Raw genomic sequence first — 19,669 nt, forward strand, 5'->3', positions numbered from 1 at the left:
ATCATGAGAGGTCTGGACAGTAGATAGGGAAAAACTGCTCCATAAACCAAAGGGCACAGATTTATGGTAATTGACAATAGAAACAATGGCAGTTCGAGGTAAAACTTTTTCACGCAGCGAGTGGTTAGGATCTGGAACGCACTGTCTGAGAGTGTGGGGGAGACAGGGTCAATCGAGTGGTTAGGATCTGGAACGCACTGTCTGAGAGTGTGGGGGAGACAGGGTCAATCGAGTGGTTAGGATCTGGAATGCACTGTCTGAGAGCGTGGTGGAGACAGGGTCAATCGAGTGGTTAGGATCTGGAATGCACTGTCTGAGAGTGTGGTGGAGACAGGGTCAATCGAGTGGTTAGGATCTGGAACGCACTGTCTGAGAGTGTGGGGGAGACAGGGTCAATCGAGTGGTTAGGATCTGGAACGCACTGTCTGAGAGTGTGGCGGAGACAGGGTCAATCGAGTGGTTAGGATCTGGAACGCACTGTCTGAGAGTGTGGGGGAGACAGGGTCAATCGAGTGGTTAGGATCTGGAATGCACTGTTTGAGAGCGTGGTGGAGACAGGGTCAATCGAGTGGTTAGGATCTGGAATGCACTGTCTGAGAGTGTGGGGGAGACAGGGTCAATCGAGTGGTTAGGATCTGGAACGCACTGTCTGAGAGTGTGGGGGAGACAGGGTCAATCGAGTGGTTAGGATCTGGAACGCACTGTCTGAGAGTGTGGCGGAGACAGGGTCAATCGAGTGGTTAGGATCTGGAACGCACTGTCTGAGAGTGTGGCGGAGACAGGGTCAATCGAGTGGTTAGGATCTGGAATGCACTGTCTGAGAGTGTGGCGGAGACAGGGTCAATCGAGTGGTTAGGGTCTGGAACGCACTGTCTGAGAGTGTGGGGGAAGACAGGGTCAATCGAGTGGTTAGGGTCTGGAATGCACTGTCTGAGAGTGTGGGGGAGACAGGGTCAATCGAGTGGTTAGGATCTGGAACGCACTGTCTGAGAGTGTGGGGGAGACAGGGTCAATCGAGTGGTTATATCTGGAATGCACTGTCTGAGAGTGTGGGGGAGACAGGGTCAATCGAGTGGTTAGGATCTGGAACGGACTGTCTGAGAGTGTGGGGGAGACAGGGTCAATCGAGTGGTTAGGATCTGGAACGCACTGTCTGAGAGTGTGGTGGAGACAGGGTCAATCGAGTGGTTAGGATCTGGAATGCACTGTCTGAGAGTGTGGTGGAGACAGGGTCAATCGAGTGGTTAGGGTCTGGAATGCGCTGCCTGAGAGTGTGGTGGAGACAGGGTCAATTATGGTTTTCAAAAGGGAATTGGATTATTCTCTGAAAGCAGGAGAGCCAGCACTGACATGAGAGGCTGAATGGCCTTCAGTGATGTAACCATTTTATGATTCTATACTATTCATTTCAATCACCCCCTTCAGTAAGGGGTTCTACATTCTCATCATACTTTGGGTAAAGAGATTTCTTCTGAATTCCCTAATTGGATTTCTTGGTTTTCTTACATTGATAACCACTCTGCCCACAACAGGAAACATTCTCTCTGTATCCACTATCAAAACCTTTCATCATTTTAAAGATCTCTATTAGGTCACCCCTCAGCCTTCTTTTCTCATGAGAGAAGAGAACCTGTTTGTCAATCCTTTCCTGATCTGTAAACACACACATTTCTGGGATCATCCTTATCAATTTTCTCTGCACCCTCTCCAGTGCCTCTATATCCTTTTTATATTATGGTGACCAGAACTGCACATAGCACTGGCAAGTGTGGTCTAACCAAGGTTTGATATGGGTTTAGCACAACTTCCTTACTTTTCAATTCTAGGCCTCTAGAAATAGAGTCTAGTGTTTTTTTATGGTCTTGCTTTGGCACAACCTTTGGTGGTTGGTGTATTTGTACTCCAAAATCCCTTTGGACTTGGAACTTCCAAGTAATGGGTGACCTCCCTTTTCTTCCCACCACCGTGTATTACCTCATTTTTATCTGTATTGAACTACATTTGTCAATTATACTTTCCTCTCAACAAACAGAACACTGGGAATCCTCACCATTAATATCTATCTCCCCTGTATCCTACACATTTGTACTATACAGGCATGAAGTATGAACAGGAGGATGTTAATAGTCAGAATTCAATAAACACCTGGCAGCAGGCTTGGAAGCCTGGGATCTGTGAATGGAATCCATGAATTGCTGCTATCAATTCCACCTGGGTGAATCAGGTTGACGTTTTCCCCTCGTATCAAACCTCACCTCCAATAAAATATTCCGATTGACAAGCAAACATTGCCAAACTCTAGTAAAACGCACTCATCACTGGATTCACACATACAAAGGCTGGAGATTTCCACAATGTCTGCTTTTAGTTTCAGTGATTTTATAACGATTGAAATGTGAGATTTCGGTCCATTGCCCCTCTAGGGCTGCTGGTGTTAGTCTCTCTCTGTAATCGCCACTCCACTGGTTTCATTCCCAATTCTATGTTTCTTTCTTGTCCTGGGAAAGGAATTGAGTTCTAACGAACTGAACAAGTTTAGGCTCAGTGAAGAAGATTGTGACGAGGACGATGATTAAACACACAGCCCCAAGCAGAACATGAACCAACAGGGCCATTAACCCTTGCTCACTCAGAGCGGCCTGGGAATAAAATAAAACAGCTCAAAGCAACAAGATAGCATGAAAGAGACTGTATGTCAGTATGATAGGGGTCAGGAGCCAATGTCTATGTATCATAGAGGTGTGTCATTGTCTGCGTATCATGAGCAGTCAGGGGTACGTGTTCGTGTATCATAGGAACATAGGGAGCAGTAGGCTATTCAGTCCATCAAGTCTGCTCCATCATGCAATCTGATCGTGGCTGATCATCCACTTTATGCCTTTTTCCCCCACACTATCCCCATATCCCTTTCTTTCACTGGCATTTAGAAATCTGTCAATCTCTACTTTAAACATAGTCAATGACTGATCTTCCACAACACTGGGGTAGAGAATTCCAAAGATTCACAACCCTCAGTGAAAAAAAATTCTCCTCATTTCGGTCCTAAGTGGCTTCTGCCTTATTTTGAAATTGACCCCCCTAGTTCTAGACTCCCCAACCAGGGGAAACATCTTACCTGCATCTACCCTGTCTATTCCTTTTAAGTGTTTTGTAGGTTTCAATGGGATCACCTTTCATTCTTCAAAACTCTAGAGAATACAGGCCGTTTCCCCAATCTCTCTGCATAGGACAGTCCCACCATCCCGGGAACCAGTCTGGTGAACATTCATTGCACTCCAACCATGCAATAATATCCTTCCTAAGGTAAGGGGGCCAAAACTGCATACAGAACTCCAGGTCTATCCAAGGTACTATACAATTGAAGCAAGACTTCACTACTCCTGTACTCAAATCCCCTTGCAATAAAGACTAACATACCATTAGCCTTCCTAATAACCTGCTGCACCTTCATATTAGCTTTCAGTGACTTATTGATGAGGACAGCCAGGTCCCTTTGTTCATCGACACTTTCTAATCTCTCACCATTTAAGAAATACTCTGCACATCTGTTCCTCCTACCAAAGTGAATAACCTCACATTTTTCCACATTATATTCCATCTGCCATGTTCTTGCTCACTCACTAATTCTGTTCAAATCCTCTTGAGGCCACTTTGCATCTTCCCCACAACACATATTCCCACCTAGCTGTGTATCATCCGTGAACCTGGAAATATTACATTTGGTCCCCACATCCAAATCATTCAGATATATTGTGAACAGCTGGTGCCCAAGTACTGATCCTTGCCGTACCCCACTAGTCACAGTCTGCCAATGAGAGAATGACCCTTTTATTCCTACTCTGTTTTCTGTCTGTTGACCAATCCTTAATCCATGTCAGTATATTGCTTCCTATCCCATGTGCTTTAATTTTGCTGACTAACCTCCTATGGGGGAGGCATCAAAAGCCTTCTGAAAATCCAAGTATACCACATTCACCAACTCCCTTTTATCAATTCTGTTAGTAACATCCTCAAAAAACTCCAACAGATTCATCAAACATGATTTCCCATTCATTAATCCATGTTGACTCTGCCCAATCAGATCATTGTTATCCAAGTGTCCATTTGTCACATCCTTTATAATAGATTCTGGCATTTTCCCTACTACTGATGTAAGGCTAACAGGTCTGTAGTTCCCTGCTTTCTCTCTCCCTCCCTTCTTAAATAATGGAGTGACATTTGCCAACTTCCAATCTGCAGGAACCACTCCAGAATCTATGGAATTTTGGAAGATGATCACCAATGCATCCACTGTCTCCATAGCCACCTCTTTCAACACTTTGGGATGTAGATCATCAGGTCCTGGGGACTTATCAGCCTTCAGTCCCATTAATTTCTCCAATACACCCTTCTTACTAATACTAATTTCCTTCAATTCCCCATTCACCCTAGTCCCTTGGATCTCTAATTCTGGGAGATTTCTTGCATTTTCCCCAGTGAAGACAGACACAAAGTAATCATTCAGCTTCTCGGCCATTTCTCTATTCCCATTATAAATTCTCCTGACTTTGTCTATAATGGGCCCACATTTGTCTTAGCTAAGCATTTCCTTTTTCCATACCTATAGAAACTTTTACAGTTCATTTTTATGTTTTTTGCTAATTTACATGCATATTCTATTCTCCCTTTATCAGTTTCTGATACCAGTTTCAGTTTAGCATAAACCTTGCACTTCCCTCAATTTAGTCTACTGCATTCGCTGCTCCTAATGCGGTTTCCTCTACATTGGAGAGACCAAACGCAGACTGGGTGACCGCTTTGCAGAACACCTTCGTTCTGTCTGCAAGCATTACCCAGACCTCCCTGTCGCTTGCCATTTCAACACTCCACCCTGCTCTCATGCCCACATGTCCGTCCTTGGCTTGCTGCATTGTTCCAGTGAAGCTCAACGCAAACTGGAGGAACAGCACCTCATCTTCCGATTAGGCACTTTACAGCCTTTCGGACTGAATATTGAGTTCAACAATTATAGATCACGAGCTCTCTCCTCCATCCCCACCCACTTTCTGATTTTTCCCCCTGCTTTTTGTTTTTTCCAATAATTTATATAGATTTTTTTTCCCCCACCTATTTCCATTAATTTTAAATGTATTTCCGTCCATTGTTTTATCTCTACCTTTTAGCCTTTTTCGATCCCTTCCCCCCACTCCACCCCCACTAGGGCTATCTGTACCTTGCTTGTCCTGCTTTCTACCCTTAATTAGCACATTCCTTTAGATAATATCACCACCTTCAACACCTCTTTGTACTTTTGTCTGTGACATCTTTTGGTTATCTCCACCTATCACTGGCCCTCTATCCAGCTCTCTTGTCCCAACCCCCACTTAAACCAACTTATATTTCACCTCTTTTCTATTTTTCCTTAGTTCTGTTGAAGAGTCATACGGACTCGAAACGTTAACTGTGTTCCTCTCCACAGATGCTGCCAGACCTGCTGAGTTTTTCCAGGTATTTTTGTTTTTGTTTTCGATTTCCAGCATCCGCAGTTTTTTGCTTTTATCCTACCATTGTTTGCTCTCCTTACTGTCTCTTAGCTCCATCCAAATAGATTCTACATTTTGTTCTTCTGACCTGAGATCCTCCCTTAAGTAATGTACTGATCCCAGCCCTTATCAGTGCAACACCACCTTTTCCTTTTTGCCTCTCCTTCCTAAATATCGCATGTCTTTGAATATTCAGTTCCTAGTCTTGGTCACCCTGTAGCCATGTTCCCGTAACGACGATTACATTATACCCATTTACCTCTATTTGTGCCTTTAAATCATCTACTTTGTTGTGAATTCTCTGTGCATTCAGGTAGAGTGCCTTTAACTGTCCTTTTGACATTATTCTGTATTCTAAGCCTAGATGATGCTCGCCTTCGTTTCACCCGCCTTCTAATTTCACTTGCTACTTTTCTACTTCCCATTACCAGCTTTACTTCCTTCCCATTTGAGCCACCTCTCAGGTTCCCATCCCTGTGACAAGCTAGTTTAAACCCTCCCCAACAGCATTAGCAAAACTCCCTACAAGATTATTAGTCCTGGTGCTGTTAAGGTGTAACCTGAAAATCTTGTACAGGTCCCACCTGCCCCAGAGCCGGTCCCAATGCCTCAGGAATCTGATGCCCTCCCCGCTACACCAATTCTCTAGACACGTGTTCAAACACTCAATCTTCCTATTCTTATGCTCACTAGCACATGGCACTGGGAGTAATCCTGAGATTACTGCTCCTGAGGTCCTGCTTTTTAATTATACTTCCTAACTCTCTAAAATCTGCTTTCAGGACCTCATCCCTCTTCCTACCTATATCATTGGTACCAGTGTGGACCATGACCTCTGACTGTTCACCTTCCCCAGAAGAATATCCTGCAGCCACTCCATGACATCCTTGACCCTTGGCACCAGGGAGGTAACGCACCATCTGCAGTGATGTTTACAGCTGCAGAAATGCCTGTCTGATCCCCTGATTATCGAATCCCCTATCACTATTGCTCTTCCACTCTTCTTCCTCCCCTCCTGTGCAGTTGAGACACCATGCCATGGACTTGGCTCTGGCTGCACTCCCCTGAGGAACCATGCCCCTTCCCAGTATCCAAAATGGAAAACCAATTAGCATGCAAGATAGACTCAGGGGACTCCTGCACTACCTGCCTAGATCCCTTAGACTGGCTAGTGGGCACCCATTCCCTCTCTGCCTGCATGCTCCTAACTTGTGGTGTGACCACCTCCCTAAACATGCTACCCGCCTAGTGCTCTGCATCACGAGAGTACACCACAGTGACTCCAGCCACTGCTCAAGTTCCAAGGCCCAGAGCTCAAGCTTCTGCAGCCGGTGATACTTCCAGCAGATATGTTCATCCAGCATACATAGCATGTCCATGACTTCCCACATACCGCGCAGGATGATCATTCCACTCGGCCGAGCTGACTTGCTACACTGTCACGTGTCACAAGGGGTCACAGGCCAGTGTCCGTGTGTCACAGGGGGTCAGGGGTCAGTGTCCATTTGTCATGGGTCGGTGGGGGGGGGGGGGGGGGGAAGAGAGACCAGGGGTCGGTGTCTATGTGTAATGAGGGCAGCTGAAAGGTCAGTGTCTGTGTGTCCTGGGGCGTCAGGTGTCAGTGTCCATATGTCATGGGGTATGGGGTCAGTGTCTGTGTGTCGCGAGAGGCCAGGGCTCAGTGTCCATGTATCATGGGGGGGGGGGAGGTCATGGGCCACTGCCCATGTGTCACGGGGTCATGGGTCAGCGTCCATTTGTCATGGGGGTTCAGGGGTCAGCATCCATGTGCCACGGGGTCAGGGGTTACTTTCCTTTAGGTACTTTGGGGCGTTGACCACCTATAGTTTTTCAGCCCTTCCCTGGTACCTACCTGTGAAAATGCTGTCACTATTGCACTGCCAAGGTAGACCAGCAGCAACGGTCCTGGGAGCTGGAGGCCTACAAGTGGCCAATTCTTGCTGAGCTTAAAATAATGGCTGATGTACTGGAGGCTGTGAGCAATCCGGAGTCCCATGTTCAGGCAGTTTGCCAAAATAAACCCAACACCTCCTTGCCACCAGGTCAAGCAATAGGAGAGGCCAAGGAATGTAAGTGACAGAGCCAGCATCATAGAGTTATACCTTCAATAAAACAATCAAATATTAAGCTAAATATCAAGTAATGACCATATAGTAAATATCAATGAAGTGTATGTGCTGTTATAATGTTGGAAACATTTTTAAAAATTCTTTCTTAGGATGTGGGTGTCACTGGCAAGGCCAGTATTTGTTTCCCATCCCTGATTGCCCTTGAACTGAGTGGCTTTTAGGCTATTTCAGAGGGACAGTTAAGAATCAACCACATTGCTGTGGGTCTGGAGTCATGTGTAGGCCAGACCAGGTAAGGACGGCAGATTTCCATAATGTAAGGACATTAGTGAATCACACGGGTTTTAATGACAATCGATGATAATTTCATGGTCACCATTACTGAGGTTAGCTTTTAATTCCAGACTTTATTAACTGAATCTAAACTCCACCAGCTGTTGTGGTGGGATCTGAACCCATGTCCCCAGAGCATTAGCCTGGGTCCCTAGATTACTATTCCAGTGACATAACCATGGTGCCATCGTCTACCCCACACAATTTCTCACGGGGATATTCACTGCTACACATGTGCTGGATACTGCAGAAAATCGATGACTGAGAACTCAGAATTCTTGCAATTGGAGTTGGAATATCAGGAAACATGAAGTGCAGTAATGAGGAATTGGATTTCGAGAGGCCAGCCTGAAAACTGAGCTCGGGACTCCAATGCATTTGAGTCACTAACCATCAGATGTGTTTGTAAATTCTATGTGCAATAAATCTATAAACATCTGACCTCAATATTTCAAGAGATTATTGATTTTGAGGAATAGATCTAACATTACAGTTAAACCTGAACCACTCACCTGTCAACTTCCTCCTTACTCATTGCAGCAAACGTGAAACATTCAGTCACCCCATTTACAGCCAGGAGCAGTACATAGACACAGTAACAACGCAAAAGGGTTGGACCTACAGAGAAACAGAAAACTATTACATCTCACCTTCTTTCCTCAATGGTATACACCCATGCTGGAAAGGGGCAAAGGTTACCCTATGTTGCTTCCCGAAGTAACTGTTCTTCACATGAACTCAAGGCAATGAGTTATTTGACTGCAGTGGGCATCAGAGCTGAACCTGATCTCGTCCTGAGCCTAGGGGAAGGAATTTGTACGGGTGCACAATTCATTTCACTGATTGTGTTTAGTTAGGAGGTTAAAAAGCAGAAGAGTTGTTGTAAATAATAACAACTTGCGCTTATATAGCACTTTTAGCATAGCAAGACATCTCAAAGTTCTTCATAGGAATGTTATCAAAGGGAATTTTATACTGAACCACATAAGGTGATACTAAGACAGGTGACCAAAATCTTGGTCAAAGGTAGCTGTTACGGACAGGAGGGGGGTTAATTTAAACAGCCCTGATTTCTCTTCCCACTATCCGGCCGTAAACAGGCGTTTTGCTTCCCCCTTTATAAGTGGTGGCGTGTTTCCCAACCCTCATTTTGGTGTAATTCAATTTTCTATTAATAACCCCACAGCAAACTCGAGCAGGAAGAATAAAAAAGCAGAGTATTACTGAAACAGAGAATGACTACAGATTTTCGAGGTGCAGAGGGATCTAGGTGTTCTAGTACATGAGTCACAAAAAGTTAGTATGCAGGTACAGCAGAAGGCTAATGGGGTGCTATCCTTTATTACGAGAGGAATTGAACTCAAAAGGATAAAAGCAAAATATTACAAAGGCTGGAAACCTGAAACAAAGACAGAAAATGCTGGAAAAACTCAGCATGTCTGGCAGCATCTGTGGAGACAGAAACAGAGTTAACAGTTCGAGTCCGTATCTGAAGAAGAATCATACGGACTCCAAACATTAACTCTGTTTCTCTCTCTACAGATACGGCCAGACCCACTACGCTTTTCCAGCATTTTCTGTTTTTGTTATAAATGTAAGGATGTTATGCTTAGTTATACAGAGCATTGGTGAGGCCACATCTCGAATACTGTGGGCAGTTTTGGTCTCCTTACAAGGAGGAGGTCTCCTTAAGGAAGGATGTAAATGCATTGGAGGTGGTTCAGAGGAGGTTTACTAGATTGATACCTGAAATGAGTGGGTTCTCTCATGAGGAAAGGTTGGACAGACTGAGCTTGTTTCAACTGGAATTCAGAAGAGTGAGAGGACTTAATTGAAGTATACAAGATCCTGAACGGTCTCGACAAGGTGGACGTTTAAAGATGTTACCCCTTATTGGTGAGTCCAGAACACAGGGGCACTGTTTTAAAATTAGGGGTCGCCCTTATAGAACAGAGGTCAGCAGGTTGAAAACTGATGCTGGGTAATTCACTTTTCCAGTAGAGTTGACTTCCACAATGAGATAGGCACACAGAGATTAATTGGTTTTGTAGGCGATGGTATAGAAATTCCAGTCGAAGCTGTATAGATGGGGCCAGGTACTCAGCCTGGACAGACAGCCTTTCCGTGCTGCTGCTAGGTAGATGGAAAAATAGCCGACTGAGGTTTCTTAGTGCCACAACACAATATTACTGGTTCCACCAGCTAGGGGCTCATGTCACATGACTCTCACCTCTCCACACTGGCTTTGACGAGTGTGTATCACTTTGTCTGGGTCCCTGAGATTGTTAATGTTCGAACCATTAAGTCTTGAATGGGAGGTTGCGGGGTCCTTTTTCCTAAGATGGATCAGCTCCGGTTGTCGAGGCCTGGCTTGTGAAATGTAGATGGCTCATAGACTCATAGACATCTACTGCACAGAAGGAGGCCATTTGGCCCATCGTGTCCACGCCGGTCAACAAAGATCTGACTCCACTAATCCCATTTTCCAGTGCTAGGTCCATAGTCCTGGAGGCTATGGCAATGCAAGTGAATATCTAAATACTTCTTATATGTCACGAGAGTTTCTGACTCAACCACCCTTTCAGGCAGTGAGTTCCAGTCTCCCACCACCCTCTGGGTGAAAACATTTCTCCTCAACTCCCCTCTTAGCCTTCTACCTCTTACCTTAAATCTATGCCCCCTGGTTATTGACCCCTCTACTAATAGAAAAAGCGCCTTCCTATCCACCCTATCTATGCCCCTCATAATCTTATACACCTCTATCAGGTCCCCTCTCAACCTTCGCTGTTCCAAGGAAAACAACCCCAGCCTATCCAATCTTTCCTCATAGCTCAGACCCTCCAGCCCAGGCAGCATCCTGGTAAATCTCCTCTGCATTCTCTCCAATGCAATCACATCCTTCCGATAATGTGGTGCCCAGAACTGCACACAGTACTCCAGTTGTGGCCTAACCAGCGTTTTATATAGTTCCAGCATAACCTCCCTGCTCTTGTATTCTATGCCTCAGCTAATAAAGGCAAAAATCCCAAATGCCTTCTTAACCACTTTATCTATCTGCCCTGCTACCTTCAGGGATCTGTGGATATGCACACCAAGGTACCTCTGATCTTCAGTACTTCCCAGGGTCCTACCATTCATAGCGTAATCCCTTGCCTTGTTAGCCCTCCCCAAGTGCATTACCTCACACTTTTCCGGGTTGAATTCCATTTGCCACGGCTCTGCCCACCTGACCAGTCCATTGATATCCTCCTGCAGTTTACAGCTATCCTCCTCACTATTTACCACCCTACCAATTTTTGTGTCATCCGCGAACTTCTCGATCATACCCCCTACATTTAAGTCCAAATCATTTATATACATCGCAAACAGCAAGGGCCTCAGCACTGAGCCCTGCAGAACCCCACTGGAAACAGACTTCCAGTCACTGAAACATCCCTCTACCATCACCCTCTGCTTCCTGCCTCTCAGTCAATTTTAGATCCAATGTGCCACTTTGCCTTGGATCCCATGGGCTCTTACTTTCTTGACTAGTCTGCCATGACAGACCTTATCAGAAGCCTTGCTAAAGTCCATGTAGCCCACATCAAATGCATTACTCACATCAACACTCCTAGTTATCTCCTCAAAAAATTCAATCGAATTTGTCAAACACGGTCTTCCCTTAGTCAACAAATCCATCCTGACTATCCCTGATCAGTCTGTGTCTCTCCAAGTGCAGATATATTCTGTCCCTCAGGATTCTTTCTAGTAACTTCCCCACCCTGCTGAGGTTAGACTGACTGGCCTGTAATTTCCTGGACTATCCATTCCTCCCTTTTTTAATAATGTGACAACATTAGCAATCCTCCAGTCCCTTGGCACCTCACCTGTGGCCAGAGAGGATTTGAAAATTACTGCCAGGGCCCCTGATATCGCTTCCCTTGCCTCCCTCAACAGCCTGGGTTACATCTCATCCGGGCCTGCAGATTTATCCACTTTTAAGGCCGCTAAACCCGCTAGTACCTCCTCTCTCTCTATGTTAATTTCCTCTAATATTTCACAGTCCTCCACCCTGATGTCTATACCTGCATCGTCCTTTTCCATTGTGAAGACTGACGCAAAGTATTCATTGAGGACTACACCCACGTCTTCCGGGTTCACACACAAATTACCCCTACGGTCTCTAATTGGCTCTATTCTTTTCCTAGTTATTCTCTTGCTCTTTACATATTTAAAAAACATTGGGTTTTCCTTTATTCTACTCACCAATGCTTTCTCATGCGCTCTTTTAGCTTTCTTAATTTCCTTTTTAAGTTCCTCTCTGCACTTTGTATACTCCTCTCGGGGCTGGGAAGAGTGTCCTGCAGTCAGCGTCGTGGTGAAGCAGTCTGGGAAGAGTGTCCTGCAATCAGCATCACGGTGAAGTAGTCTGGGAGGAGTGTCCTGCAGTCAGTATCGTGGTGAAGCAGTCTGGGAAGAGTGTCCTGCGGTCAGTTCTCGTTGAAAATAACAAGAGTGACATCTGTAAAAGTTGAATCTGATTGCATTTTTTGTGATGGCCATTTAGAAATGTTTTGTAATGTTCTTTCAGATGTTTTATGAATAAAGTATATTTTCCAAAAAAAAACAAGAGTGACATCACAAGACAGCACAAGAGCGCGGCGGAGAGATCAGAAACCAGTGCGAGTGCGGGGAAGCTTCGAAAAGTGACGTCAGCACAAAGGTGAGAGCTGATTGGTGAGTAGTGGGTAAGTGTTTTTCTCCAGTTTAAAATAGATTAAGCTAAAGAAAGGGAGGGGTTCTAGTTTTTATTTAAAGTACATAAATAATTTAGCTTTTTTTTGCTGTATTTAACTTAAAGGGGTTTTTTTTCAACTCGAGGCATGGCAGGGCAGCTCAGTCCCGTGTTATGCGCCGCCTGCAACAAGTGGGAAGTCCTAGACGTTCCTTGCTCTCTGACCGACCACGTGTGCAGGAAGTGCCACCAACTGCAGCTACTTCAGCTCTGAGTTTCAGAGCTTGAACGGCAGCTGGAGGCACTGAGAGTTTCGTGGATAGCACGCTTTTAGACGTGGTCACCCCACAGCTTCTGGAAGTGCAGACAGAGAGGGAATGGGTGACCATCAGTCAGAAGAAAGGTGTCAGGCAGGTGGTCAGGAAATCCCCAGGGTGCATCTCGCTCGAGAACCGTTTTTCTGTGTTGGAAAACGGTGAGAGTGACGGTTCCTCTGGGGAGTGCAGCCACGCTCGTGGCACTGGGAGTGACTCAGCTGCACAGGGGGGGAGGAAAAAGAGGGGAAGAGCAATAGTGGTAGGAGACTCGATAGTACAGGGAACAGACAGGCGTTTCTGTGGCTGTAGACGTGACTCCAGGATGGTATGTTGTCTCCCTGGTGCCAGGATCAAGGATGTTACTGAATGGCTGCAGGGCATTCTAAAGGGGGAGGGCAAACAGACAGAGATCGTGGCACCAACAACATAGGCAGAAAGAGGGATGAGGTCCTGCAAGCAGAATTTAGGAGCTAGGAAACAGATTAAAAAACAGGACCTCAAAGTTAGTAATCTCTGGATTACTCACGGTGCCACGCGCTAGTGAGTATAGAAATAGGAGGTTAGTCCAGATCAATGGGTGGTTGGAGAGATGGTGCAGGAGGGAGGGCTTTAGATTTCTGGGACATTGGGACTGTTTCTGGGGGTGGTGGAACCTATACAAGGAGGACGGGTTGCACCTGAACTGGAATGGGACCAACATCCTTGCGGGGAGGTTTGCTAGTGCTGTTGGGGAGGGTTTAAACTAATTTGGAAGGGGGATGGAATCCTGAGAGAAGGTTCAGCACAGGGAGATGCACAGCCAAAATTAGAAGAGAGAGCAAGTGAGTCTGGAAGGCATAGAAATTATAGGCCAGTTAAGGCACAAGGGAGTTTGGCAATGCTGGATGGCATTTATTTTAATGCAAGGAGTCTGATGAATAAGGCAGATAAGTTGAGGGCACAAATTAACACATGGAAGTATGATGTCACTGCTGTCACAGAGACATGGTTGAGAGAGGGGCAGGATTGGCAGCTCAATATTCCAGGGTATAAGGTCTTCAGACGAGACAGCAAAAGAGGTAAAAGAGGAGGGGGTATCGCAATATTGATCAAGGAATCAATTACAGCAATAAGGAGGGATGACATCTTAGAAGGTTCCTCAAATGAAGCCATATGGGTAGAACTGAAAAACAAAAAAGGAGCAATCACATTGCTGGGAGTGTACTATAGGCCCCCAAACAGTCAGAGAGAAATAGAAGGGCAGATATGTAGGCAACTTTCAGAGAAGTGTAAAAATAATAGGGTAGTAATAGTCGGGATTTCAACTTCCCCAACATTAACTGAGTTAGTCATAATGTGATAGGTTTAGAGAGAGCGGAATTCTTAAAATGCATCCAGGAGAGCTTTTTAAGCCAGTATGTAGAAGGTCTGACAAGAGGGGGGGGGCGGTCCTGGACTTAATTTTAGGGAATGAAGCCGGGCAGGTGATAGAGGTATCAGTGGGGGAGCATTTTGCAGATAGTGATCATAACTCCGTTAGATTCAAGGTTGTTATGGAAAAGGACAAGGATGGGCCAGAAATCAGAGTTCTAAATTGGGGGAAGGCCGATTTTAATAAGATCAGATATGATTTGGCCAGAGTGGACTGGGAGCAGCTACTTTTAGGTAAATCTGCGTCAGAGCAGTGGGACTCATTCAAGAAGGAAATAGGGAGAATACAGGGCCAACATATTCCAGTAAAGACAAAGGCTGGGACCAACAAATTCAGGGAACCCTGGATGTCGAGGGATAAACAGGATTAGATAAAGAGAAAAAGGGAGGCTTATGGCAGATACCAAGGGCTCAAAACAGCGGAAGCCCTGGAGGAGTATAGAATGTGTAGGGGGGAACTTAAAAAGGAAATTAGGAGAGCAAAAAGGGGGCGTGAAAAAAACATTGGCAGGTAAAATAAAGGAAAATCCAAAGTTATTTTACAAGTACATCAAGAGTAAGAGGATAACTAGGGAAAGAGTAGGGCCCATTAAGGACCATAGTGGTAATTTGTGTGTGGAGCCGGAAGACATAGGTAGGATTTTAAATGAATACTTTGTGTCGGTGTTCACAAGTGAGAGGGACGACGTGGGTATGGAAATCAGGCAGAAGGACTGTGATATAATTAAAGAAATTAGCATAGAAAGTGAAGAGGCTCTAAGTGGTCTGGCAGGCTTAAAGTAGATAAATCTCCAGGCCCGGATAAAATGTATCCCAGGCTGTTGAGTGAGGCAAGGGAGGAGATAGCAGGGGCACTGGCAATAATTTTCAATACCTCTCTGGCCACAGGAGAGGTGCGAGAGGACTGGAGGACAGCCAATGTGGTACCATTATTCAAGAAGGGAGGAAGGGATAAACCAGGGAACTACAGGCCAGTCAGTCTAACCTCAGCGGTGGGGAAACTATTGGAAGCAATTCTGAGGGACAGAATTAATCTACACTTGGAGAGGCTGGGATTAATCAAGGACAGTCGGCATGGTTTTGTTAAGGGGAGGTCGTGTCTGACCAATTTGATTGAATTTTTTTGAAGAGGTGACCAGGTATGTAGATGAGAGCAATGCATTTGTAGTCTACTTGGACTTCAGTAAGGCTTTTGATAAGGTCCTGCATGGGAGATTGATAATGAAGGTAAGAGCCCATGGTATCCAAGGCAATTTGGCAAATTGGATCCAGAATTGGCTGAGTGGCAGGAACCAAATGTTATGAGGGTCTCTGCCTCTACCACCCTTTCTGAGTTCCAGATTCCCACCACCCTCTGGGTGAAATAAATCTTCCTCACATCCCCTCTAAACCTCCTGCCCCTTACCATAAATCTATCCCCCCTGGTTATTGATCCCTCCACCAAGGGTCAAGGGGTTGTGATTGTGATTGGATGCCTGTGTCCAGTGGGGTTCCACAGGGATCGGTGTTGGGTCCCTTGCTGTTTGTGTTATATATAAACGATTTAGACTTGAATGTAGGAGGGTTGATCAGTAAGTTTGCGGATGACACGGAAATTGGTGGAGTGGTAAATAGTGAGGAGGATAGCCTTAGATTACAGGAGGATATAGACGGACTGGTCAGATGGGCTGATCAGTGGCAAATGAAATTTAATCTGGATAAGTTTGAGGTGATGCACTGGGGCAGGACAAACAAGGCACATGAATACACGATGAATGATAGGACCCTGGGAAGTACCGAGGATCAGAGGGACCTTGGTGCGCCTGTCCACCGGTCCCTTAAAGTAGCGGGACAGGTAGATAAGGTGGTTAAGAAGGCATATGGAATATTTGCCTTTATTAGCTAAGGCACAGAATATAAGAGCAGGGAGATTATGCTGGAACTGTATAAAACGCTGGTTAGGCCGCAGCTAGAGTATTGTGTGCAGTTCTGGAATCCGCATTATAGGAAGGATGTGATTGCAGTAGTGTGTGCAGAGGAGATTTACCAGGATGTTGCCTGGGCTGGAGAGTTTTAATTATGAGGAGAGATTGGTTAAACTGGGGTTATTTTCCCTGGAGCAGAGGAGATTGAGGGGTGACATGATTGAGGGGCATAGATAGGGTAGACAGGAAGGAACTTTTCCCCTTAGTGGAGGGATCAATAACCAGGGGCCATAGATTTATGGTAAGGGGCAGGAGGTTTAGAGGGGATGTGAGGAAGAATTATTTCACCCAGAGGGTGGTGGGAATCTGGAACTCACTGCCTGAAAGGGTGGTAGAGCAGAGACCTTCATAACATTTAAGAAGTATTTGGATATGCCATGGCATACAAGGCTATGGGCCTAGTGCTGGAAAATGGGATTAGAATAGTTAGGTACTTGTTTGACTGGCGCAGACTCGATGGGCTGAAGGGCCTTTTTCTGTGCTGTAGACCTCTATGACTCTGCCATATTGAGCCCTTGGTATCTGACATAAGCTTCTCTTTTTTTCTTAATCCTAACTTTTATGTCGCTTGATATCCAGGTTTCTCCAGACTTGGTCCCCTCCCCATGTCTTTACGGGAACATATTTGCCCTGTGTTCTCGCTATTTCCTCCTTGAATACCTCCCATTGCTCTGACACAGTTTTATCTGCAAGTAGCTGCTCCCAGTCCACTTGGGTCAAATCGTATATCATCTTAGTAAAATTAGCCTTTCCCCAGTTTAGAACTTTTATTCCCTGCCCAAGCTTATCCTTTTCCATAACTATCCTAAATCTAACTGAGTTATGGTCACTATCTCCAAAATGCTCCCAGACAGATACGCCTTCCACCTGCCCGGGCTCATTTCCGAATATTAGGTCCAGAATTGTCCCCTCCCTTGTTGGGCTCTCTATATACTGAAACGTACGTTCTCTTCGATGCAATTTAAGAATTTTGCTCCCTCCCTACCTTGCACACTAAAGCTATCCCAGTTAATATTTGGGTAGTTAAAATTCCCTATTCCTGCCTTATTATTCTTACACTTCCCTGAAATTTGATTATATATTTGATCCTCCATCTCTCCCTGACTCTTTGGGGGCCTATAGTACACACCCAACAGCGTGTTTGCCCATTTTGTGTTCTTTAGTTCTACCCATATGGCTTCATTTGACAATCCTTCCAAGATACCATCCCTTCTCACTGCTATAATTGATTCCTTGATCAATATTGCAACACCCCCTTCTCTTCTATTCCGCTCTCTATCTCGTCTGAATACCCTATAACCAGGAATGTTGAGCTGCCAATCCTGCCCTTCTTTTAGCCAAGTCTCGGTCATCGCTATGATATAATACTCCCACATGCTTATCTGTGCCCTCAGCTCATCTGTCTTATTCCTCAGGCTCCTTACATTAAAATATATTCCATTCAGCCTTGCTAAACTCACTTCTTATTTAGCTTATGTTTTCTCTGCCTTCCAGACTCACTCACTAGTGTTTTAACTTCTAATCCCATCTCAGCTTCTTTTCTCTGAACTACTTTTCAGGTTCCCATCCCCCCGTCAATTTAGTTTAAATCCACCCCAGCAGCATTGGCAAACCTCCCCACGAGGATGTTGGTCCCGTTCCTGTTCAGATGTAACCCGTCCAACTTGTACAGGTCCCACCTCCCCCAGAAATGGTCCCAATGCCCCAGGAATCTAAAGCCCTCCCTCCTGCATCATCTCTCCAGCTGCGCATTCATCTGCACTATCTTTCTGTTCCTATACTCACTACAGTGTGGCACCGGAAGTAATCTGGAGTTTACTACCATTGAAGTCCTGCTTTTCAATTTCCTACCTAACTCCCTAACTCATTTCTTTTTCTTCCCAACATGGACCATGACCTCTGGCTGTTCACCCTCCCCCTTCAGAATGTCCTGCAGCCGTTCCATGACGTCCTTGACCCTGGCACCTGGGAGGCAACATACCATCCTGGAGTCACGTCTACGGCCGCAGAAACGCCTGTCTACTCCCATCACTAACAGTATTGCCCTTCCACACTTCTTCCTCCGCTGCCTGAGCAGCTGGACCACCCACACAGCCATGGCCTTTGCTCTGGTTGGCCTCTACAGAGGAACCGTCACTCTCACTGTTTTCCAACGGTTTGCAAGCGAGATGCACCCAGGGGGTTCCTTCACTACCTGCCTGCTCCCCTTCTTCTGATTGGCGGTCACTCATTCCCTCTCTGCTTGCACTTCCTTGCACGTTCTGAAACATGCTCTCCATGGCCTTTGTATAGTTTGTTTGAATTTGGTCTCTGCCGCCCACAGGAATCATTGGGGTCCCTTCAGAGATAATGAAGAAGTGTCAATTTCTGCAAAACTGCCATATTAGCTCCTATTGTTCGAGGGTCACAGACAGACATAGCTTCAGCCATGTTAAAAAGCGTCTTTGTCTCAGAGAGAAAAAATAATTCTATTTTCTTTTTTTCTGGTCTTATGAAGGAAGAATAGGAAGTAAAGAAGTATGCATTCATTCTCTCATTCACACTGGCATGTCAGACATGAAGCTAGCAGAGGCAATGGCAGTTCCCTGCTTCCTGGCCTGTGCGCTAGCACAACTGGGGTGTTCCAGCTTCTGTTGCTAGGTGCTTTGGGTTGGCACGGCAAAAGACGGGCAATCTGCTCCTGAACTTGGGCCAGCTTTTCTGGGCTGGGATGATAGGAAGATGGTCTTTTGGAAGCCTCTCCTGCATCCATACCAGGTAAGGCTACAGTGCTGTAGCCTGGTGGGTTGTTATAGATCATTTTAAATGCAGAGGGCAACCCTGTCAGGTTGCCACGTGACTCTGCATTAAGGTTTGTGAGTATGGGATCCAAACTCATGACCACTATCATCTAGAAAGACAAGGGCAGCAGACACATGGGAACATCACCACCTGGAGGTTCCTTGGAAATATATCGCTGTTCCTTCACTGTCACTGGATCAAAATCCTGCAACTCCCTCCCTAACAGCACTGTGGGTGTACCTACACCACATGGACTGCAGCGGTTCAAGAAGGCAGCTCACCACCACCTTCTCAAGGGCAATTAGGGATGGGCAATAAATGCTGGCCCAGCCAGCGAAGCCCACATTCCACAAATGAATAAAAGGAAAATCTGGTTGGCTCCCCCTGCTAGTCATTTGGGAAGGAGGTGCCTTATTTTTAAACAGTGACCCCTAGTTCTAGATTCTCCCACAAGAGGAAACATCCTCCCCACATCCACCTTTGTCAAGACCCCTCAGGATCTTATATGTTTCAATCAAGTTGCCTCTTATGCTTCTGA

At 45.6% G+C, this 19,669-nt stretch overlaps 1 protein-coding gene across 1 annotated transcript in view; it reads right to left on the reverse strand.

Annotated features, from left to right (window-relative positions):
* Positions 1–2,340: 2,340 nt before the first annotated feature.
* Positions 2,341–19,669, reverse strand: part of rft1 (RFT1 homolog) — a 67,135-nt gene continuing 49,806 nt past the window's right edge. The window contains exons 10-12 of the mRNA XM_078543060.1: positions 8,458–8,563; positions 7,396–7,645; positions 2,341–2,639 (exon numbers count right to left, since the gene is read on the reverse strand). Of these exons, the coding sequence (XP_078399186.1) occupies positions 2,481–2,639; positions 7,396–7,645; positions 8,458–8,563 (515 nt within the window). The 3' untranslated portion in view covers positions 2,341–2,480. The remainder of the gene's footprint in view (positions 2,640–7,395; positions 7,646–8,457; positions 8,564–19,669) is intronic.

This window comes from Cetorhinus maximus, chromosome 6, assembly GCF_964194155.1.
Source record: "Cetorhinus maximus chromosome 6, sCetMax3.hap1.1, whole genome shotgun sequence".
Lineage (NCBI taxonomy): Eukaryota > Metazoa > Chordata > Chondrichthyes > Lamniformes > Cetorhinidae > Cetorhinus > Cetorhinus maximus.